This window comes from Phyllopteryx taeniolatus, chromosome 12 (assembly GCF_024500385.1).
Source record: "Phyllopteryx taeniolatus isolate TA_2022b chromosome 12, UOR_Ptae_1.2, whole genome shotgun sequence".
NCBI classification, from domain to species: domain Eukaryota; kingdom Metazoa; phylum Chordata; class Actinopteri; order Syngnathiformes; family Syngnathidae; genus Phyllopteryx; species Phyllopteryx taeniolatus.
In genome coordinates, this window is record NC_084513.1 from 18731041 (window position 1) to 18756419 (window position 25379).

Here is a 25379-nt window from a genome sequence, read left to right on the forward strand (position 1 = left end):
TATTTTAAATACACTACTTATTTTTGTCTTGCAGTGTGAGGACGAAAAATTTCGAGGAAAATGTCTCTCTATGTTAAGGAGGTATAGCTAAATAAAAATTGATTTTAATTAAATGCTCTGGGAAGAAGTAAGAATTTCCAAGTTCATGAATGAAGAGTTTTTACAATCACACGTTTATTGTGAAAGCAGCAAGTCATAGCACTAAAAAATACAAACAAACATAATTAGCAAACGCTAACAAAATAAACGCTGAGCAGTTATTACAAGTATTTACAATTTTACATGAGGTTAAAACTCAAAACATAGTGGCCACCTCTAATTCCGTCGCCACTGTTACAATATTTGGACTTTGCTTGTGGACCTGGGGCTCATTCTGCGACTGGGACAGGTAAGGCGGGAGGGTTCCGGTTCTACCGGTGTAGGCCTGCACGCCGCCACTCCGTGTTTTCTTGGGATTGGTAGCGTAACCAGACTCCTTCCAGCAGCGAGCGTAGCCGTGCAAGTCATTGAAGAGGGGCGCCGGGGAGAAGCCGACGGTGTACGCCAAGTCTCTGGGGTTCCTGAAGCACTGCGGCGGTATCGCACAGTAGGTGCTTTGGCAGTCCCCCGCTAAGCTGTTAGCGGTGCTGGACGAACCTGAAGACAAGCGAGATAAATAAGGATGAGATTGGCTCTTGCATGCACGTGTTACAATAAACACAATGCTGGAATTGAATAGTTCACTGGGTATAGCATCATAATCTAATGAGATCCAATACAGCATTTTTTCCTTTACAAAATAATAATACTTATTTAAGAGGACTATTAATTGAACAATGTTTCCTAGTAAATATGCACACTTAGCCTGTATTAATTACACCAGTATAAAAGTGCAAGGTTGAACTCATCTTACAAAATGCACCTTATAGTATTATAGTTACTTGAATATTTGTCATTGTTGTTTTTAGTAAAAGTGTGGTGTCTTTCCCCCCCCCCCCCCCCCCCCCCCCTCATCATTGGCTTTATAAAGTTGACATGTTTAGCTACACAAAATGGTTAAAATCTTAAAAACCTCTCTCAGTATGACACATTTAAGTTCTACACTGCAAACTGCAACCACAATAATACAATTTCAACTTACTATATTATATAGTAATACACATATTACTATATAATATAGTACATATATTTCTGCAGTATATTAAATTGTATTGATTGTATTAAGTTCTATCCGTAAAGGGATCTTTTGTTTTATATACAGTTCTCGTTACTTGGTGCAAGCCTTATTTTGAGGAGGGGGGTTGGTGGTGGTCAGATGACATACTTTTTAGTCTTGGGTGGAAGGTGCTAAAGCTCCTCTTGCCACCGTCGCCGCTGATGTCCGAGTCGGAGTCGTTGAAGTCGCTGTCGCCTTTGCCGCTGTCCTTCACGCTCAGCTGGTCAGTGTTGCCCGTGCCACTGCAAATCAGCACAGAGACACCATGAGCCACCAGTGCAACACGTTAGCTTGATTATTGATGCCTCCCTAATATAACCTCATACAACCTAATTGCACACGAGGCAGCACACGCACGCACGCACACACACGCACGCACGCACGCACACACTTTGAGAGCGGGAACTTTAAACTGGAACATAACTTGTGTTAATGTAGGTTAGTGATAGACTACGGCATGTTGCGACAATGGAACTCTGTTTGTAAACTAAGGAGTGATGGGGTAATTTGTCTGGGCGGAAACAAGACCATTTTAGTTGCATAGGACCTTTGGGAGATCCATGAACCTACACATTGTATTTGATTGGTACCAAGAACTAAAATGGTTCCTGTAACTTTAGGTGATTTAGTTAATGTGACGCTTACCTCACTTGCAAGCAATACTTGTCAGCTTGCCATATAGATGATGGTTGGAAGTGCTTTGAGGGCAGGAAGGTCTAAAAACAACAAATAAAGTTTAGTTTCATTTTTAGATACAAGAAAAGTACAGGTTGGGGGAAAAGAAGTGGAAAATTCACCTTTGATTCTGAGTTGCTGCTCTTCTCCTCATAAAAGCAGGAGTCATCCAAGCTTGAGGAGTTTCTCTCCAGGAAGAAGCCTCTCTGTCCGGTGTATATGTTATCGTGGGTGGACCCGAGGGGGGGCCTACTGTCGAACAATCCGAGGCGGGCCTCCCTTTTAGAGAGCCGGGCGCCGCCGCGTCCCACTTTGCATGTGACCACCACAGCCACGATGGCCACCAGCAGCAGCGCGCACCCGCCGCTGAGCAGGATGATGACGACCAGCGAGCCATCCAAGCCCACCACAAGGCCTTCCTCGTCACTTGAACGCAAGACCACCATGGCCTGGTTCTCGACGGGTTCAGTGTCAGTGACCACGAAGCGCACGGTGGCGCTGCTGGAGAGAGGCGAGCGGCCACGGTCACTAACAGCAACGATCAGTTCCAGGGTGTCCCCGATTTGGGCCGTCAGCCATTGTTTGAGGACGATCTCCCCCGTGTCTTTGCTCACACTGAACAGTTTTTGGTCCCCTTGCAACATGTGGTAGGACAACTCGCCGTTCACGCCGTCATCTGCGTCTTCAGCAGAGAGGCGCAGAGCCAAATAGGAAGCGGGGGCGTTCAAGGGCAGCGGGATATCGGCGGAGTCGTTAAACAGAACGGGAAAGGTGAAATACGGGTAGTTGTCATTCTGGTCCACCACTCGGATTTTAATTGTAGATGTGCTTGAAAGTGATGGGGAACCTTTGTCTTCAGCTTGGATGACCAGCTGTACTTCATGGATTCTCTCATAGTCGAAGGACCTGACTGTGTACAAAGAACCTGTCTGGGAATCTACAGAAACGTAGGTGGAAACCGGCGACCCGCCTTGCACCTCAGACTCCAGAAGCTTGTAGGAGACTTTGCCGTTCTTGCCCACGTCGGGATCACGGGCCACCACGGTGGTGACGTAAGAGCCCGCAATGTTGTTCTCTATGACTGAGACTTCATATGTTGACTTACTAAACAGAGGCGCGTTGTCGTTCTCATCCGTCACCCTGATGGTGTACTGCCTCACTGTTTTAAAAGGTGGACTGCCCAAGTCCTCAGCAACGACAGTCAGGTTATACTCGGGGATTCTTTCGCGGTCCAGGGTGGAGGTGGTGATTATCATGAAGGTCTCCCCATAGGCTTGCTGCAAGGTGAAGTGTTCGTGGCCGAGTAGGCTGACTCTTACGTAGCCGTTGGAGCCAGAGTCCAGGTCTGAGGTGCTGATGAGGGCCACAAAGCTCTCTGCGGCCGCGGCCTCTGTGATGTAGGCCACGTTGTCCGCACTGGCAGTCATGGGCTTGATGTTGATCTCGGGTGCATTGTCGTTCACGTCCACCACTTCAATGGACACCTTGCAGCTGGACGACGCGGGATCAGCGCCCAAGTCAGAGGCCTTGACGCGCAGCTCGTAGGATCGCCTCCTCTCAAAGTCCACGCGGGCCCTTAGTGTCACGTCACCAGTGTGCGGGTCGACGTGGAAGATGCGGGCCGCTTCTGCCGAGATGCTGTCGAAGGCGTACATCACTTGGCCGTTGACACCCTCGTCAGGGTCGAAGGCGTGAACCCGCACCACGCGGTGACCCACGGGTGCGTCCTCGTTGAGCTCCACCTTCAACGAGCCGTGTTCAAAAGTGGGCCCGTTGTCGTTGAAGTCCAGCACCTTGATGCGAACTGTCATGGAGCCCGACTTGGTGGGGACGCCTCCATCAGTGGCCGTCACCTCCACCAGGTAGGAGTCCTCTATCTCCCGGTCCAGCTCCTTCACCAGGACCAGCTCGGCTAACTTGACACCATCCTCCCGCTGACGCACCTCCACGGCGAAGTGGCTGCTGGGGGAAATGTTGTAGCGCTGTATGTAGTTGTCGCCCACGTCTGGGTCCACGGCGATTGGCAGTGGGAAGCGGGAGTCCAGGGGGACGTTCTCCACTATCTCCACGTTGGTCTCGTTGCGAGAGAACGCCGGCGCGTGGTCATTGATGTCCCGCACTTCAATCTCGACGTGGATGAGTTGGAACTTTTCCCTAGAGAGAGCCACCACGTCGAAGGTGACGAAGCACCGCAGGGTGCGGGGACACAGCAGCTCGCGGTCGATGAGTTCAGCCACGCTCAAGAGCCCGTCGGCCTCCCGCATGTACACCACGGAGAAATTGTTCTCCTGCATAAAGCGGAAGGACGTGTCGTGGCCTTCGGCGGGGTCGATCTTCAAGTCTCTGGACAAGTTGCCTATTTCTGTCCCAGGTGCGTCCTCCTCATAGGTGAAATATCTTGTCGTCGTGCACTGGACCGAGTAAATAATTACAGCCAGCACAAAGCAGCAGCAGCGAACAAGTGTTGCCATCTTGTAAAAGAAAAATGAAAAAAAAAAAAATGTTGTGCTCATGTAAATCAGGACGACCTGAACAGACCTCAGCTTGTGAATGAGTGCAGGCTTCACACTTGCAACAGGCTATAAACTGAGCTGTATGCAAATGAGCTGACCCATCCACCAATGGCCTGACACCACAGGCCACCAAAAGGGGGGAATTTTGGCTCGTGACAAACTGCTGCTGACTGTTTGTGGGGCAAATGGTGCACGTTTGGCACCTTATCAGTCCCAAAGTAGTCTTAACTAGAAATCTGCTTCACAAATAAAACTTTAATTTGACATTTGTATGGAAAAGAAATTATATCTCACTACTTGGAAATACATTTAAACATGTTTTGTGGAGATTGAAAGATATATATAATTGATGGAAAAGTCCCATTAAAAATGGAAATGAAAGGACAATGACATAAATAGTGATTGTCCTAAAAGTAGCTTTTTTATTGGTTTGACACAAAAATAATTTTTTTATGTTGTATAGCTAGAGTAAAGTGACATCAACTACCACCAACAAATTCCATTTATGTTTTTAACATTCTTGGATAGTAAAAATGATTCTGGTTTGGTTTCAGAGTATCCACTTGCTGGACACAACATTAGGTACACCTACACAATAGAATATGATCCAGTACAAAACTGTATCATGAATTCTGCCTTTATTTTTGCTCACTTTTGTTGATCGATGTCACGATGGTATTGCTGGAGCTTGCTATACTGTGTCATACTGAAAGCTGTACCCACTATGTTGACCTCGTCTAACTTAATAAGGTAACAATATACAGCATTATTAATATCTACCAATGTGGTGCAGTGCAGTTCCACACCACTACAAACTACAATAGCCACAATAATAAACATATTGTTACTGTATATGAATAATCTTCATGAATCCAGGATTATTGATCACTGCATTCCATTATATGTGCAGGTGTCTAGTAAATGTATTGTAGATACACTGAAATTCTATTATGCCGTTGAACATGGACAGAAAACATGCTCTCACAGTTATTATTTATTTTATTTTATTTTTTTTTAGAGGCTGCTATGCAAATGTGCACTGACCCATCTATTGATGGTCTGGCAGTGGTCCACCCAAAGGGAATAGCGGCTGCCAAAGAAGCTTTCAGGTCAAATCAACAATTATCTGATGTAAAAGTACAACTGCATGACAGCTTTTTGACTGCTGCAAGCCTTTGTTGAGCCAGATAGCATATTGGGTGGGTGGTCAAATGGGCCCAGTATCGCCATATGAGGCATCACAAACACAATTTGAGAACCTTCAAAGTTAACCACAATTTGTTTGTGGATGGGCCAGATAGATAGAAAGAGCCAACAATCACACTATTTAAATGTAAAAATGTCCTAACTTCATTGGAATTGGGATTTGTACTTTGTCTATTCACAGGTAAAAAAACAAATACTTTTTTGCGATTATAATCTTAACATAACATACAAATATTAGCTACTTTATTGATTATTACTTGAATCTTCTCTATTCCTTTTTATTTGACTAGAATGTGATTTGGCTTCATGTTCTTCTGGGCTTCATTATTTAAAACTAATAATTCACCACCTCTCCTGCATATAATCAAGCCACGCAATGAATCCTCATCACTAAAAACCAACAGCGGCACCAGCAGTAACAGTAATCAATACACCTCAATAACCCAACAAGTCGTCAAGAATAAAAAACAAAGTGGCTTTAAAAAGCTTAGTTAGGCGATTAGCTAAAGAGGAAAGTTAAGATTTCCTCATAAAAATGCACCTTTGTATCATCTCCCAGGCACACAAGAAGAAATCCACTTCTTGACATTCATAAAGAGTTCATCCTCTCTGCGACTCATATCATCCTGTGCAAACAGAGTGTGAGAGCAATATAAAGGATGAGCAAGAATGTGTCTTTGTCTTCCTCTTTCAAATAACAGGGGAGGAATATTAATGCATCTCTCCCGACCTCAAACATGTCATCCGTGCCGTGTTGTTGCAGGGATACACATCATGCTAATTGGCCTGTAATTAATCCGCAGTTTAATAAATCAACATTTCATTGAAATAATAGTTCTGAAAACAGGTTGAGGGGGAGCTTTTGGAGGTGACAAGCAGAAAAAAGCCAACTATTTATGTAGCCTCCAACCACACAAACGCACAGACCCGTGCACGCACACACACGTCAACACACAAAAGAGCATGAGTCAAGCAGACTTTTTGTCAAGCATATGGGTGATTAGCCCACGCTGATTAAAAGGCATCCGCGGCCCTTCAAAAGGGCCCTCGATGCCTTCGCAAATGTTTGCGTTAAATCTGTCTGAGCCTCCCCCGACGGGGCAGCAAGGTGTTAAATAGTACACAATAAAAAGAGGGGGAGACGCAAGATGGCACAGGGATGGTTGTGATAGCGAGGTGATAGGTGCTATACAAGCCGATTATGCACTAAATGTGAAAATCTAATTTCCTTCTTTCAGGCGATAAGTGAAAAGGCAACACGTCTTGCTTTGTTTTTTTAAAGGTGCGCTGACTCTTATGTATTGACTAGGGCTGCAACTAACGATTATTTTAAGAACGGATTAATCTGTAGATTATTTTTTCGATTAATCGCTGAAAATCGGATTTAAAAAGAGAACATTTCCATCCCTTTATTCAAAAACGGGACATTATTTCAAATTGACAGTGCAGAAAATGCACAATTGATTATGATTCTATTCATGTTTGTGCTAAAAAAAAAAAAAAATGTCACAACATGATGTATATTGCTAACTATTACAACTGCACTGGAAATGTATTAAAGTATTTCAAAAACTGTTCATTTTAGAATGTGGTTAATTTTGTACACGCACAGCACCACCGCCATTTTAGAGTAAACAGATTATTACGGAATTAATTCACTGCAAAAAAGCAACAGGAAGTATTTATATTTTCGCACAGGCTCCTCCCTTCCATAGCAAAATCCACCTTCACTATATTATCATACTGTCTTGGAATAAATGTCAATTTCTTTTTGCGAAATACTCTGAAGAATCTTGTTAGCACAGTTGCTAGCGGTAACAAAATAACACAAATTAATGTGTAATGTTAACAATTACAACTGCAGCCATTCTCCTTCTTATAAGACAGTGTAAAGCTGTTATTTGAAAGTGAAATGACCATATATTGTTGTTTTAACGCAAGTAAACAGCATGACTTGTGGTGCACGGAAGCACGACATGGTAATGGCATTATTAACTGTGCCACTCAAAATAGGAGAAATCTTGACGTTAAGACTACACATCATAGGAAATGACATGATCCCTAAGGTCTACTCATTTTCTTCTATCTCAGTTCTTTTTTACATGAGCTCACTCCTTCTGGAAATGAGATCCGGCTGAATGTACGAACCTCGAGCCATTGGGGTAAACAGCATTTAAGTGACTTGTGTGCCTCTTGACCAGACATGTCGAGCCTTTTAGCATATCAGCCCCATGCTGGCTGGGTGTTGAAAATCCAGGATTTGATGGCTATGACGAGTCTGTGGCTAATACAGAATTATTAGCCAAATTAGTTGTTTGCCAGTAAGAGGATTCACATTTTAATCTGATCAAATGTCTCACGCTGAAATCATTGTTGCGATGGTGTCAGAGCAACAACGGCAGCTGTAGATTAAAAACAATAAACGGCGTACTCAAAAGACTTCCCCTGAATCATTTTGGCTAATCATGTGTTTCCAACTTTGCAACAACAGTTTGGACAATTGCCTTTTCTGGTCAGTTCGATGAATTCATTTTTGGCTGAGTCAAGGTGTGGAAGAACTAGACACATCAAAATATTGCAGTTGGTAACTGCTAAAAACGCATGTTTTGGAACGAGAGACGCTAGCAAACAACAGCAATGGAGGGAAATGAATCTCCTTTATTTACTTGACATGTTAGTCATAAGACGACAAACGAGGAGACTGGGGGCACAGCAGCAAATTGGATACTGGATACTGTAGCTTTCAGAATTTCACATTTTTAATTACAGCAAAAAAGGAGACTGTGGAGTTGTACTGCAGCGTCCAGTGCACCGCAACGGGCTAATCTAACATTAGCATCTATGTTTATTTTTGTCATTTCCTTTTCAATTCCAGAGGAGACCGGGAAACGCAAGGAAATGGGCCACTGCAGCAAAGTGGAGACTGTGGATCAAAATATTGCAGTGTCTAAAATAGAGGCCCAACGGCAAGGTCAGTCAACTTTAGCATTAGCATGTTTATGTTTATCATTTCGGATTTCATTCAAGAGGTAAACTAATGCGATAAGTCAACGTTAGCATTTGTTTTTTTTTGTGTGTCAAGAGGAAACGTGTGGAAAATGGAGAAATTGAAGAAAGTGGAGAATGTGAAGTTGAATACTTCAGTGTCCAAAGTTAAGACAATACGACAGGGTAAGCTAACTTTAGCACGTGTGTTTATTTTTGTCATTTCTTGCAGTGTGCATGCGGCAATGATAAATCTAGTCGACAAATGAGAGACAAGCAGTGGTTTACCCATACGGTGACTATTCAGGCAGTAGTAACAATACCCGGTAGTACCGACCTTTGCCAGTTAAAAAGTGTGAATTGCAAGTACCGTGCAGCATAAATGCAAAGATTTGTGCAATGTCCTAAAATATGTTGTGTTCCTTTCTCAGTTTCATGAAGGCAATGACATCTCCATTAAAAACCACCAGCTTACATCGAGAGTTTTTTTTTCTTCTTCTCCCCTCGCAGTGCACCACAACAAGGTCACCAGAGGTCTGACGGCAAACAAAGCCAGGCTAACACAGGAGTGATACCTGTTTGCCACTTTAAGTCATGTGATTAATGCAGATCACGGCTTGATTAAGACGCATGTGTGGTGACAGTAAGAACCTTATAGCGGATGAACGGCTTGACCCATCTGTTCTCTTACCGAGGTGATTTTAATTAATGAAAAGAATACTGCCTTGACAGTCACAATAATTGGGATGGGTGGTTATAAATTAGCCTGTCAAATGTCAGATTTTTCCATGGTTTTTTTTTTAGTTGTTTTTTTGGAAGGCCAATAGTGCAACCTTCACATCCTCACCCACCCACTCACTCACCAAGCAGGCAGACAGCGAGGGAGGGAAAGCGTTTGTTGACTGTAGAAGCAGTAATCCTGGCATATGCCACAGGGAGCAAATGTCACAAAAGCCCACCTTTTGGAGTGCGGCCCATCATGTCACACCTACTCCTGACAAATTGTCAACCCAGTTTTGTTTCCCTGCCCTCATTCCAGGATAATTTTAGATAAACTGTGTGTAATTTTGTGTGATGTTGGTTTCTCCTTCCATCTTTTCAAAATGTTCTACTATTCAGCATGCAAGCTGAGAATATCCGTTTATTTTGGCTTGTGGTTACTTTTAAAAACTTATTAAATGTACCAATGTACCTCATTTGACAAATAATATTATTATTTTGAAAATTGAATGTTATCTGAGTAGACGTAGCACTGATATGAAAAGCATCTTCCCCATGCGAAACAATAGAAATGCTAATAATCTGTTAAAATGTCTTCAATTTTTTGGAAACACCGAGCAATACAGTTTCTTAACAGTACAAGTCATGTTTTAAGTAGGATTTTAACATTCCTAACTGTCATACAAGTGTACAGTACATATAAGTTAACCACTTTTAATATTCTGTAAAAACAATAGAACAGTCACGCTTAAATTTTACTTCAAACCAATAGAAAAAATGCCAATGGAGTAAGAAAGATATTACTCCACTGGTGATTTTCAAGCAAATTTCTACTTGAAATAAATTGAAAAAAATTGCCAGTGGAGTAAAACAAAAATAATTAGCTTGAAACAAGTATAAAGTGTCTAAAAAAGTTGCTTTTTAGCTGATTAGTTTATTTTAAGTGTAATCAGATTTATTTTGACTAGAAATAATACAAGCATTCTAGGAAAGATTTTTGCAATGTAAAGACGTGAATGATGTTTTCTTAAATCTGCATATATTCTTGTTCTCTCAGTCTTGTTTAGTCTTTTTTTAAATAAGTGTCACACACACACACAAAAAAAAGAGAAAATAGAATCAAAGACAGGCAAAGCATGAATCCTGTTCGTTGAATTAAAGACTACATCTTGCATGACTCATGCAACACTATAATTTTGTGCAACTTTATTTCCCGAAAAGTTTGGTTGACAGAATTAGTGGCGGAGAGGGCTTTAGGGATTTCACCATATAGAAAATACAGATTTTGCACATTGTGACATGATTTCTCTATTGTGGTGCATATTAATTGGAGAAATGTAATGGTATAGGCGTGTAGTAATGAAGGCTATGACTCTATCTAGCTATCGATCGATCGATCGATTGATCTGCCTGTCTGGCCAGCCTGCCATCTATCGTTGGTGTGCAGACTAAGAATTTAGTTGGATTTTGTTTGGAAGTTAGAACATTTTAGGCATTGTTGTTAAATCTCATAATGATAGATACTATTTACAACCAGCAAAAGACAAGTACGATCAACATCACTATAATAATGTGTTACAATTTTCTGGTGTGCTCATATTGCTAAAAAAAAAGTTCCATTTCAGTGCCGTATAATGTTTACAATTTCGGTACAATTTCCTGCTCAATTCAATATCTGATTTATACAAATAAATAGAAAAACAAATGGGCCAAAATAGGAAAAAGAAAACACAAAGCACCATCACTGATCCTGAAAGCGACACATGTATGTCGTGTATCATCATTTTGATACAGATAAAGAGTGTAAACATTGTCTGCCATTCCCCTCCAAGATGTTTGTACATTTTACTCTCAAAGGGATCATCACAGCATTACGTGGCAAGCTGCTGTATGTTCATTCGACTTCATACTGAAGCTGCAGTTTTTCAATCCTTGAACGAGAACATTCTATCTTGATTGTGAGCTCTGAGGACCACTTCACCTTTTTTTAATCAACTATTCTGGCATTGAAACATTTATGTGCATTGCCTGCAGCTGAATATCAAACAACAGCATCGCTACAACCTTGAAGACAGCTCAGTGCACACACACACACACACACACGCACACACACACGCACACACACTGCCAGCGTTTATTCAATTTGGATTTAGACTCTTTGCAGAGGCAGCAAACTTGCAGCGGTCCTTTCGGGTCACCCCCTTATCGGTTTCAGCGTCTCACTTTGACCTGGCATGCTCGACTAAACTGGGGGTGTACATGTCACTGCGGAGGGTTTAATCTCAGCCATTTGGGGCGTCTGAAAGGCAGATAAAACGAGATTATCCTGCGCTTGCTGCTGGTCCCGGGTGAGACAAGAGGGTGGAAGCATGCGAGGGGGCAGCAGCTGGCGAGGTGTAAAACGCCCAGACGGGCTGGTGGTCCCTGTTGCTTTTGGCACCTCCTGCGGCGCTACAGGTCCAGATAAGACCCCCAACACCTCCACCCAATCCACCACCCCTCCCCTGACCACAGCTCATCCACACAGCCGAATGTTTAACATCCTCGCCTTAATCACACTTAACATTGTGTCACAATATGCTCTTAAATGGTTTTTAGGGCCAAATAAATCACATTGCAGTCTTGATGTTATTAGGCCTAATTGTTTTGCCTTCCTGTTGAATTACAAACCCCCACACCCCCTCCACACACACACACCCCACACGTCTTCAAGTACTTCCTCTCGTTACCTCAGTACTTCAAATGATGCAATCAGACTTGCATCTTTTGAACTTTGCATTTATTGGATAAGTAAGGGCCAATTTAGGGTCCGTTTACAAATTTCAAAGGAAAAACTGATAAAAACGTTGGCATTTGGGGATTTATTTTACATGATAGCAGCATTCAGGAAACATTTGACAACGGATCTCAGGGAACCTCAACAACCTTGTTGAAAAACAGATAAACCACATACTTGATGTTTCATGTACATACTTGAATATATTTGATCTTTTCGCTTCATTTGACAAATTGATATCATGAAAGATAGCTTTCTTTCAATATATCGATTGTTGCATCACTGGTGTATTACAAAACATGGTGATAACTTTGTATTGCGAGTTACACCAATAAAGTACGGTACACACGTACAGATATTGAACATCTTCACCGATTTTTAAAATGAGAAAAGAAAAATGAGCAAATGTGTACCACTGCTCTACTGTGCGATATACTCGAGATGACCAACACAGCACACCACAGTCAAAACGACGTCTGCCGTAGTACCAAGATTTATCTGAGAGGCAGCGTGGTGCTACGAGACATCCAGAATGCCAGAAAATACACAAACGAAACAGAAGTCATGCAAACCGTTAGCTTACCTGGTAGCTACTATGTGGTTTCAAACTCTTCTCCTTGTCATTTTTGTTGTGGTGATTGACTTGTGATCCTCGCTATACAAACACTCAGCACAACCATTTGCTCTTCTATTTAGGTCCAGTAACAGCGTAAGCTTCAGGATAAGCGTTCAGAGACATTCAAGAATTTGGCCGCTGATCATAAGAGGGAAAATGCTCATATTGTTGTTATGTACCCGGTTTGGCTTTGTATGAAAGGACGAGCAGTTGTTGTGCATGTGTGTACAGTAAGTAAACCCATGCATATTTGCGGTTCAGCCTTAGATAATTAGCATAATCATTGATTTTGTTTTTTGTGGGAGAACCTATCCTCCGTTATTGGCTGAAAACCTCGTCTATTCACTGTTTATGTGCTCCACTGTTTATGGGCCCCATCTGGTGGAATCTTGGCGTTATTAGCTTTAATTCATTAATTGTGTTCGTGTGTCTTATCTGAGATGTTCTGTTTTATGGGCAGTCCTTGAATGCAACACATTGATTTCACAGTCAAGTGATAGTGAAAGTATGTTTCTTCGTCTCTCCCAATGCAGCTACTAGAAAAGCCGGTTTAGTCTACTTAGCTGTTACAATTTGTCTGTATTCCCGAACATTTATTATTGAGTATAAATGCCAATGTGTTATTTAGGCTTGTATGATAGCTAATACTATTGATGAGCATCAAGTGAAGCTGGTTTGTTTGTGTTAAATAATTTAACTATGGAATACATTTATTTATGTAACATGGGTTCATAGTTGTGTGCATGCTAGATGCATGCCAATGGTGCTTTGTGATCCTCTCCATTTGAAGTTCTTTGCTGCCATCTTATGGCATCTATATGCAATTACAAATCCCTTTTGGGGCGCTGTCAGTTATTTGTGGATTGTCGCTATCTGCGGAAGAAGTTCCTAGCCCCCTGTGAATAGTAAGGGTTCACACTATTGTTTTTTTTTTTTTTTACAAAATGACATCGCCAACTACTGATCTGGCATGCATATTACAGCTTTTTGCAGGTCTTATTAAAAGATTCAATATAAAAAAAAAACATTTTTGTCTTCTTCGGTTAATGTCGTGTAAACGTACCTTAAAAAGAGGTATTTGTAAAACAATGATCAATTATGCAAATACATGCATAACATATGACTAAGACTAAGCATAAAGTTGCCAAGTTTTTTGAATGATAAATTAATTAGTCTATTAGGAGCATGAATAATACAGGCTTACCCTGTAATTAGATCTCCGTGGACTCCATGCCCATGTTTTAAACAAAACCAGAACATTAGTATGGATGGCGTGTAAACATGTTTCCTCGCCTTCCTAACATGATGCCCACACCAGCCCGGCCGGCTCTATTAAGACATTTAGGAAGACCTGTTTTGCTGTTTGAATCTCACAAAGGCCGAGGCGGATGAAAAGCGCCATTAGTATTCACAGACAAATCACGTTTGGCTCAGGTTGCTCCCCTCACACTCCACTCCCAGCATTCCCCACTGTGCAAATAACGCTGGCAGGCCGGGAACAACATGTTTACACATTCCCGAACAAGCTTTGACCGCAAATGAAGAATACGTTCACTCGAGCTAAATGTACGCTTCAGAGATGAAAACGACGAAATTATTGAGACAGCTTCAGTAAGTGAGAGCATTTTTATTTTTTATTCTAAATGTGGAGTTACCGCCTGGAGGTTTTTAGACTCAAAAGCAGGGATGAGAGTGCCATCTACAGGTTGAAGGTTTGTCATGTCACGTGACACACGCACGCGCACACAAAAGAGAGAGAGCATCCCTTTTGAGCATGTTCCCCACCCCAAACAAAAAATGCATTTCACAGTTGAACAGCATCACCGGTGTACATTTGAGCCTCCGCAGATGTAAACAAGCACATTTAGAGCACAAATTGGGAAGACTGTGCACTTAAACGATTGCATCCGTCTCCCCTGCTTTGTACTTCCTCCCGCTCTGGCATGGCTTTCAATACAATTAGGATGACTACTTCCCCATTTCATGGCTCGTATTGAATTTCCCTGCCTCCGGCGTGCATGAATGAGGGCCCCAAAAGATCAGCCGGCTCCGCGCATTAACCTCCACTGATATTCTGCCCGTGTGATGATTGCATGCACATATTTGACTTGACAGATCCCCAACCAACTTTCACTTTGATTTGCGCTCTCCGAGTCAACGCTGAACTGTGTGGGTGCCTGCGAATATCAAAGATGCCCTGGGTGGCTGCAGCTGGGCTGCGGGTGCCTCTACCATGCAGACTTTAGTGCGCCGTGCCGGCAGTTATTATATCAGGTGAGAGAGGCTTGGCCGGCGTGTCCGGGATGGCAATAATTGCATTCTCACTTGGACAGTTATATTATTCAAAGCAGGGAAGATGAAGTATGGCCTCTTTTGCTCGTGTATGTGTGCGCGCTCATAAAAATGTGCCGGGGCATGCGTATGTGTCGCTGTTAATTTGTGCCTTTTCAAGCACCGCTCTCCTTCTCCACTTTGAATATATATCACATCTTCATATTGCCGTTCTAGAATGTCACTGTCCTTGAAGCAATTTCCCCTCAGCCCATTATCTGATGGCTGAGGACGCTTTCCCATTGGCAGGGCCCAGGAAGGCGCTGACCACAAAATGAAATAAATAAAAACGAGAGGACTGGCTCCTCACTGAGAGACATTCTGCCCGGTCGTAGCGGTCCAAAGCAGGCTGGCCGCTGAAAAAGGATGCTGGGGCCAAGCGAGGATTTGGAATTGCTGCTCATTTGGCTTGGAGCTGTGCATGGAAGGCCTGTGCGAGCATGTTGTCTAATCCTGTTAGGCCAGGAGATGGCAACATTGAGGTGGGGGAGAGAGAGAGAGAGAGACACTCTTCCTCATTTGGCTCAGAGCAGAGACAGCAAGTGAAGATCTGTCTGAGTCATGGCAATTTGTAGGACAGGAAAATGATGTTCCATTTCAACTTTGATGGCCCTTTAGACTGCGATAGATGTTTCACCTTGTGGACCAATGCAAACCAATTTCCCTAAATTGTGTCAAGTACATAAATGTCAGTAAAGATTATTATTATTATTTTTTTTTTTTACATGACATCCAAACAGGGTGACTTTGCAGACCGGAGGATCACAGATTTAATGAAAAGGTAGAAATGGGCTCTGATTGTTAGCCTCTTGAGCAAGGCACCGAACCGCCGATCTCAACACAGTTTGTGTGCCGCCTCGTTCCTTGTTTGCAGATCAAAAGATAACAAGGTGTAAAGACAATCAATAAAGTATATCAAATAAATAAAACGTACCTTATCGTCACTGTCCGGCAATAACGCCCACGTTTCATTTTTTTTCTCCCCCAGGAGCTATAGCTATAAAATGTTTTACAGCAAAGTATTTCATAAAATCACACAACAAAGGACTTTTATTAGACAGGTTTAGCACCTGTAAAGTCAAGCTATCTTTTCACGTGCCCTGTATGTCGTACGTTTATTGTTTCTTTCAGCCGACTTTGGAAAAGCCGTGTCCGAACGAGGACATATGTGCACATGTAATAATGACTTGCTATTTTAATTGGGCACTTGCGATCTAAAATTCTCCTGTTTGTGTTCCTCAAAGATAGTAACGAATTTGTGTCTGCACAAAGCTCACAGTGTCATCAAAGGGTGGATATTTGACATTGAAATCAGCATAATTCATAGTTCAATGGCTCATTTTGCCACCCATCAAACTGACAAAGGAGGGAAATACTTTAATTGTTAATCATCAGCTCCAGGCATTACACTCATCATCCAAGGCTGACAACGTGGTTCATTAAAACAACGTTATTGCAGTCTGGTCTTGCTTTGACCGCTATGGGAGTTTTTGCTAGTCTTCTAAATGAAATTAATACAAGTTCCGTAACCACGCTCATAACTAAGAACACTCGACTCTCAAATCATCTTTCTCCATTGAAATGAATGGAAAACCCATTAATCCCTTCTTGCCTCTGAAAAACAACACCTCTTTGTAGTGTTTTTCAGAAGAAATATAGCACTCTATGATATTGTAATTAATAAAAGCATACAGTAATGACATAATTAAGTAGAATGTAAAAAAATTAAACCGTTTTTGCCACATTTTTTGCTTCAATTCAATGGCAATTGTGCTGCTCCTTCTGGTGTGCCCGCTTTGGCCACCCGGGGACCGTATAATATCGTCATACAGACACAAATGAAGAAGACTTTTACAGCTACTGTAAGTGACTCAGTAACTGCAGTAATATTATTATTTTTTTTGCAGAGGATAAAGAATATATGCCTGTAAGTACACAATAGTTATATTTTCTGTCTCCATATGTTGCCCCATCATTTGTGCTCAAATATCTGTTTCTTACAGGTTTATAACTCTGAGACACCATTGCTATTCGTCTACAGCGTTGTGCATTGCTTGTTAGCATTAAGTTAAACGGACTACAGTAAAGCAAAGCGATGTAGTTGTTTTCAATACAAAATGTGTTTATCTTTGTTTTATGTTTAGTTTACAGCTCTTATCGCCAAAAAACACGTAAGTCGGTTCACTCGTATCTCAAGGCACCACTGTACAGGGGTCCTCGGTTTACGAGGGTCCCAACATAAGACGTTTTGAGATTACGAATGACGCACAATCAACTAGTTTGAGTGGTGGCGTAAGAATACGTGACCCCCCGCTATTTGCGGGGGTTAGTGACCAGCCCTGATCTATGAATAATTGACAATATTTATACTGTAATTACTTTTAAAAAAAAAAATTAAAAAAAATAAAAAAAAAATATATATATATATATATATATATATATATATATATATATATGTGAATAGATTAATCCACCCCGGGTAAATTTAGCCCCACTACGACATACAAAGATCTCAAGGATTTTAGAACAGGCGATATTTATCACTTCAACATGCTGGCTTAATACCAATTACTACTTTCCTATTAGCACTGTGGTTGTTGTTTTCACAGTTTACAGATTACAATTTTCAGCATTTCGATGGTAATAGACGACCATTTACATAGGACAGTTTTTTAACAGTAAATAGCTAAAAACAGTGTTGTGTAAACGGCCCCCGAATGAGCACGCATTCATAGATAATTCTGATGCTGTTTTAAGGAGATGCTGTCTTATTGTGGTAACTCAACACACAGGCGTCTCCAATTAGGAATAAAAAGTTGCAAAACGAGGCGCCGAAGAGGGCGCCCGGGGTGCGTGCACGAGCGCATGAGCGGAGATCGGAGATAGATTTGTGTCGGGTGGGTGGGGGTGTCGGCTCGGAGGCTGTTTTGTTTCCTTCAGCGTACTGAGTGCAGTGGGAGTTGGAGGTGGGTGGGGGTTTGGTGGGGACGGTTGAGTTAAGGGATTCAAATCTGGTCGTCGAGTCCTGCGGTGTCCTGCGGTGCACAGAATGTTTTGGAGTGTGCTTTGTTATCGTGGACTCCATTAGGCAGAGAGTCTCAGCGTAGGCCGCCATTGTGCCAGCATGCGATGAGGTTAATCAGATGCCAGCTCCATTATGAATGCTGCTAAAAGGGTCTCTGTGAATAGAATACTGTAAGTTTCGCTTAAATGAAAGGAAAATCAGCCCTGTGCTCTAACACAACGGGGCCCGCTAAAAAAAAAAAAAAAAAAAAAGAGTGTTGACGTGCATTTGATTCCACAAGCTTCTAAGCAAAAAAAAAAAAAAAAACTCCCTTGTTTTAAGGCGCCCTATTTATTAATTATCTGAGATTAAAAAATTCTCTTTTCTGGCTCTGCGGCGATGCGTTCCCGTGTCTGCTTTGTTTGTTTTAAATGGCAGATTAGTGTAATTGATTTTTAAAAAAATCCATTTTCATGTGGTGAGCCAATGACATCTGTTTGCTGAGATGCTATCAGTCGCTTCCCATTACCACACAACAATACAAGCAACATACTCAGTTAATGTTCCTTTTAATTAGTTTGTGTATAGATTTTTTTGTTTCATATTATGTCGAGCAATATCAAAGCAGGTGCGGGGGGTTGCATTATGAACACAGCCCTGTTAATATAGCAGTTTACTGGTGGAAAAAAAAGCATCATGATTGTTATGTATAGCCTATATATGTAGCATTCCAAAAAATACATAATGTACAATAAGATGATCGCAGAAATCTGCAACTAAAATTGTTGATTGCACTCATTTACTTGATCACAACAGGTTAGCGACATGTGCTCAGATAGTAATGTCTTTGTCTTTAAACATCATGGTGAAGCAGCATGTGGCTCTCTATCCAATGTCATTCTTGGATGCTGTTCCAAGTACGGCGGTGTCTTGCGCTACAAGTTCCTTGACTGAACACGACTAGTCTTGAGTAGCCCTTCGCTAGATTGTCGCAGCAAACCGCACACAATCCGGCCACCATCGATTCACAATGGTTTCCTTGACATATTATCGTATATTGGTAGTGTCTCAACACTCGTTCGACTCGTGACCGGTCTTGTTCTCATCAGTCACAGCTCACGCCCAGACACTCACACACAGGGTGGATCTCGTTTCGCTGAGTTCCAACGTTCCTAGCTCCTCACTCGTAGATCCTTCGACTGCAACCCGGAAGTTGTACTGACACCTTCATATTAAGTACTGTAGTAACGCAATAGTCTTAAAATGTGTATCGAGGCGCAAGGATCAAGAGGAGCTACAGTGTAATCAGGGGCGAGAGGCGTGGTACGCCCTGAACTGGTCGCCAGCCAATCGCAGGGCACATATAAACAAACAACCATTCGCGCACACATTCACACTTAAGGGGAATTTAGAGTCTTCAATTAATCTACCATGCATGTTTTGGGGATGTGGGAGGAGAAAACCCACGCAGGCATGGGGAGAACATGCAAACTCCACGCAGGCGGGTCGAGATTTGAACCCCGGTCCTCAGAACTGAGAGGCAGCTGTGCTAACCAGTCGTTCACCGTGCCACCCAAATATGTACCAATTTCTGGCCAATTTATAAGTGTGACCTTTTTGTTAAAGTTTCAATCATTCATAATTATCTTAATCTTTATCTTATTTTCAAAAAGGGTTGGTATGATCGGAAAGCTTGCTAAACAGAAAAATCGACAACATATAATAATGGTGTTAATTTTTTTTCATTGATTAATTCCAAAGTTAAATTACAATGTGTGTGTGTGTAAATTGATCATTTACCATCACCTTTGTCAGAATCACAAAAGAATATGAAATTCAGATCATAAAGGTTTGAAAGAATATCTTACTCGTCATCAGTATCGGTGTGTAGCGGTAAAGAAAATAACGCAAATGCAGTGAAACGAATACGGAATACGAGCGGTTGGATCGCTATTGAGGTTGCGCAATCAAGCGTGTAGCTCGTTGCGTGACCGCTGCCGAAAGCCAGCCAGATGTGGATACACACTTCAAGACTTCACGAAGAGTTCACGAAGTGATTCCAATCGGCGCGTCGACTCAAAAGGTTCGTCGTCGTCGGTTCACTGTACTGCTTGTTGAGCAAGTTGTACTTTAACGACAGCATTCATCTGGACTTACAAAAGTACTCCAATTGAAATCTCATGTGCACAATTTTCAATATGTGGGCTTTTCAGGTGAAGCTACAGTATTCATTTGTTGATTTGGATGTATGCTTGGGACATCTGAAGGTTTTGGGCCAGAATTTACTATTTGAAAGTGCTGAGAAATCTCTCCACTTTAAGTAGACTCATTTCCATGCACAGTGTTTATTTATTAAATTTTTTTGTATTTTTTATTTTTTTTTTTGAAATAGCATGCTTTGTTCTGTGCTGCACTGCAAGTCTGTCGGGGTTTGGTGGGTTAAACTCAACAAAACATCAGTATATAGAGGAAGGCACACGCGCAAATGCACTGCATTGTAAATCTTTTAGATGAGGAGTCTGGCAAACGGTACTAGCTGATTTAAAGGCAGTGTGCTTGCATGTAAATCCTTTGAGAAATCCAATCAGTCACAATCCCGCATGGAAGATTGCCCCGGACACATTTCTATTAGCCTAGGTTTTATTTCTGCGTTCTAACTTTTATGGCGCACTCTTGTTTTTTTTTTTTTTTGGTTGGTTTTTTTTTCTTCCTTTTTTTCCCCATCCGTCTGCCAGTGAGGCACTTTCACATACAATTTAAAATGGGCAACAATAAATACAAGGGCATTAGTATGAGGGCTGCAAAACAATGTGCTAGCATGTGTGAGTGTACGCCGAGGATGATAAGATGTGACTTCAAGGATTAAAAAGGATACGTGGCCGTCAAAACAACAAACATTAACTTTGATTTATGGAGCAATAAACACAGGCCTAATAGGACAGTACACATTTCACACAATCTGCGGAAAATAAAATTTCTGGATGAAGGCGGACGAGCTTAAATTCAGCCAAGCTGTGCCGAACAACAAAGCCCCTCTACGGGAGGAAATGTGTTAACACACTAGACAGTCCAATTCGTTGCAAAGAGGTTTTTAAGTACTGAAGATGAAGTGAGATGGAAAATCTCATTTCCATAACAGAACAGAGGAAACAGTCTGGCAGAAGGTGTATTTTTTTTTTTTTTTTTTTTTTTTTCTGTTGAATTATCAGAGCAATCATAGCTGAGACGCAGCCAGGGCGGCAGACTAAAGGGAAGTATGAGGGTTCGGTTGGGGGGGAAGGGTGTCGAAACCTATTTCCCCAAACACATACAAATGAACTTGAAAACACAAACATGCACACACAGATAGACACATAGATGCACAAACAGGGCTCAGTCTCCGAGGAGCAGACCGCGAACACATTATGCAAACAGAGGCTTCTCGCATATGCCGCCGAACGTGCTTGCGTGCTGGCGAGAGAAATTAGGCTGATTAAAACTCAGGAAGGGAAAGGAGGGCGGGGGGGGGGGGGACGACAACAAACTCTTAGCCGAATCTCCTAGGGGCTAATTAGTATGTTGAATCTGGGGCCAAAAACACTGTGTTTAACAAATCTACAAACCATGTTTTGTTTTCGGTTTCTTTAAAAAGAAGAAGAAGAAGCGGCGGACACCGCCGAGGCTTGATATGCAAAACAACGAGTGCAATTGACAAGTGACAGAGGCAGAAATGTGTTATGCGTGTCGCCGTCAAGACATTTTGTTCCCCGCACCCAATCAAGTTTATTTGCCGTACTCCGTCTGAATGTGTAATGTGACACACTTACCGGAGTGACAACAATACGGAGCAGAGGGAAAGCCGGTTACTGAATGACAACATAATGAAAAACAAGCACACTGTCAGAAATCGGGGTTACGATACGAGTCAGGAGTGCAATACAATAATTAGTAGTAGACTCTCCTCCCTTCACCTTAAACGTTCAACTTTTTTATCCTGACACTCGCTGTTTAGATCTTGTGAATAGAAGTGAGAAGTGGAATCTGAAACAACTGCTTACATTGTCAATCTAATCATCAGCTGGTCTAAATATTACGTGAGCACCGACTTCACATCTCTCTCTCGCTCTCTCAAGAAATATAATCGTAATCGATGATAGACGTTGAGTTATCCCCTCCTTGAGCCGTCACCTTATCGTGGTGGAGGGGTTTGTGTGTCCCAATGATGCTAAGTTGTCTGGGGCTTTATGCCCCTGGCAGGGTCACCCATGGCAAACAGGTCCTAGGTGAGGGACCAGACAAAGCACGGCTAAAAGACCCCTTATGATGATGACAAAAAATGGACTCAGGTTTCCCTTGCCCAGGCGCGGGTCACCGGGGCCCCCCTCTGGAGCCAGGCCCGGAGGTGGGGCTCGAATGCGAGCGCCTGGTGGCCGGGCCTGCACCCATGGGGCCCGGCCGGGCACAGCCCGCAAGGGTAACGTGGGTCCCCCTTCCCATGGGCTCACCACCTGTGGGAGGGGCCATAAGGGTCGGGTGCAGTGCGAGCTGGGCGGTGGCCGAAGGCGGCGATCCGATCCTCGGCTACAGAAGCTCGGTCTAGGGACGTGGAATGTCACCTCTTTGGCAGGGAAGGAGCCCGAGCTGGTGTGTGAGGTCGAGAAGTTCCGACAAGATATAGTCGGACTCGCCTCCACGCACAGCTTGGGCTCTGGTACCAGTCCTCTCGAGAGAGCTTGGACTCTCTTCCACTCTGGAGTTGCCCACGGTGAGAGGTGCCGAGCAGGTGTGGGTATACTTATTGCTCCCCGGCTCGGCGCCTGTACGTTGGGGTTCACCCCGGTGGACGAGAGGGTAGCCTCCCTCCGCCTTCGGGTGGGGGGACGGGTCCTGACTGTTGTTTGTGCTTATGCACCAAACAATAGTTCAGAGTACCCACCCTTTTTGGAGTCCTTGGAGGGGGTGCTGGAGAACGCTCCCGCTGGGGACTCCATCGTTTTGCTGGGGGACTTCAATGCTCACGTGGGCAATGACAATGAGACCTGGAAGGGCGTGATTGGGAGCAACGGCCCCCCCAATCAGAACCCAAGCCGTGTTCTGTTATTGGAGTTCTGTGCTCATCACGGATTGTCCATAACGAACACCATGTTGAAGCATAAGGGTGTCCACACGTGCACTTGGCACCAAGACACCCTAGGTCGCAGTTCGATGATCCACTTTGTGGTCGTCATGCGGGCGTGTCCCACCAGGAGAAGACCCCGGGGTCGACCCAGGACACGCTGGAGAGACTACATCCTTCGGCTGGCCTGGGAACGCCTCGGGATCCCCCCGGAAGAGCTGGATGAAGTGGCTGGGGAGAGGGAAGTCTGGGCGTCCCTGCTAAAGCTACTGCCCCCGCAACCCGGCCTTGGATAAGCGGTAGGAAATGGATGGATGGATGGATGGACGTTGAGTTATAGCGCACAACCAATCAGAGCAAAACTGTGTTCCACATTCAAGTTAAGGACAAAAGGGACCCAATCAGAGCAAAGTTTATTTACATATCGAATATTAATGAGAAATTCAGCTGTTTCAACTGCCAGGTATTTTGGACCAACTGGAATAGCTTGAAAAGAAAGACAAAAAAAAGCATCCTGGGCATTTCTATCCCAAATTATCTTGTAAACCGGATAAAAGGACATGAAAGATTAAAGAAAATAAATAAGTAAATAGGTGGGGCATGGGACCTTTAAAAAAAGTTCCCAACTTTCTCTACAACTGCACAACTTTGTAATGAGTACAACTGAAACGATCCTTTTCACATATTATAATACATATTTAATTCAAACATGCATTTGGGGGGAAAACAAAAACACCTTGGATGGTATTGTTCTTGTCCATAAACCGAACCATTGAAGGCATCACTTCAATAACCTGTTTCAGCTCTTGAATTATGGCGTTTTAGGAGTTAACAGTGGCATAAGCCATTTTGCTGGAAAAAACTGGACAGGCTGATTGAAGGAGGCCAGCTGTGCCCTGGGATAAAACCAAGACCTTTTTCAGGAGAGGAGAATGAAAGTAAAGCTATCTTCTCTGTTGCCTACTCTTGCTGCTAGTATAGCAATTTTTTTACATTTTATAATTCTATACTGTATACTGCAGATCATGAGTACTATTGGTGTTTATTTCATTCCAAACTGCTTTACAAATGTTGACAATTTATTGGTGCATGTCCAGTCGTTCCTTGCAATATCACATTGCACTTTCTCAATGTTTTTAAATTGTACATATCTCATTTTATTATTGCAGATTTTTTCACTGTATCGCAGGATTTTGCGCTGATCGTTTTGTACACGGACAAATGTTACTGCAGACTCACTTAGCAATAAGCAAACACCAGGAGGAAGGAGTGCAGATGTAATTTTCAAAGTTTGGGATCTTCTCACAGTACACACAATGGTCTTATAGAACAGTACATCTATGAGACGACACAATTACATAAACATCGTTAGCTAATTTAATATAGCTTACGACCACTAGCTAGACATATCGTAATGCACCCAACAAGTGGTCAAGGACAGACACAGCGGCCGGTGCACTTTCAATTGCTTTATTGAACATATTGAACAATGAAAATATACACATAAGCGCATTCATCCACAAGCTGCTACGACCACAACTGACTGCAAGTCACTCAATTAGCCAGGCTACGACTTTTCAAGCCACCGACATTCAAGCTCACAGGCACTACAATGTAGGAAGTAATGATAGCGACCCCAAGTGGGCAAAAATAATACCCGCACCTTACATGCATATTTTGTATTAGTATTATGCATGAAGCTTTGAAATCTATCGAAATAATAAAATCAATATATGGTCGCGATGTCGTACATTTTCGTCAATGTATATAAACGAGGGACTAGTTTTCCTGCTAGGTTCAATGCTGCTGACTATTCTTGTTGCTGCTGTTCACATTGTTCTGTTGACATTCTGCATATATTTATTTATTACTACAGTTGACTCATACACAGCGGTTCTCATTCTCACTCTGTCTCATTGCCTGGTGTTGTAAATACAAACTGTACATAGTGTGCAGCTACAGTATTGTTGGATTTTAAGTTTTGGGATCTTTGCTATCATTATTCTTGTGTTCTTGTGTATCGTTATTCAATCTGCCGCTCTAAAAGGAGAATTTCCCCATAATTCCATCCATGGAGAAGGCAAACTCAGAAAATGTATCATTTATACACTTTTGATTAGAACAGTCAAGACAGCTCTAATGAATATATTCGACAACACGGAGAGACGCTGAAAAACAAGACATTTTCTAAAAAAATTTCAGCAACAGAAACTGAGGTCTAGTTTAATAGTTAAATCCTTTTTCTGCTGCTCAAGGTAATCAA

General features: G+C 42.6%; 1 protein-coding gene across 1 annotated transcript; it reads right to left on the reverse strand.

Annotated features, from left to right (window-relative positions):
• Nucleotides 1–201: 201 nt before the first annotated feature.
• pcdh8 (protocadherin 8) lies at nt 202–7794 on the reverse strand. The gene is given in 6 exon segments (XM_061793588.1): nt 202–636; nt 1304–1437; nt 1841–1911; nt 1993–4445; nt 4448–4586; nt 7738–7794. Coding segments are annotated over 6 exon segments (3195 nt in total). The 3' UTR covers nt 202–295.
• Between the last annotated feature and the right edge of the window lie 17585 nt (nt 7795–25379).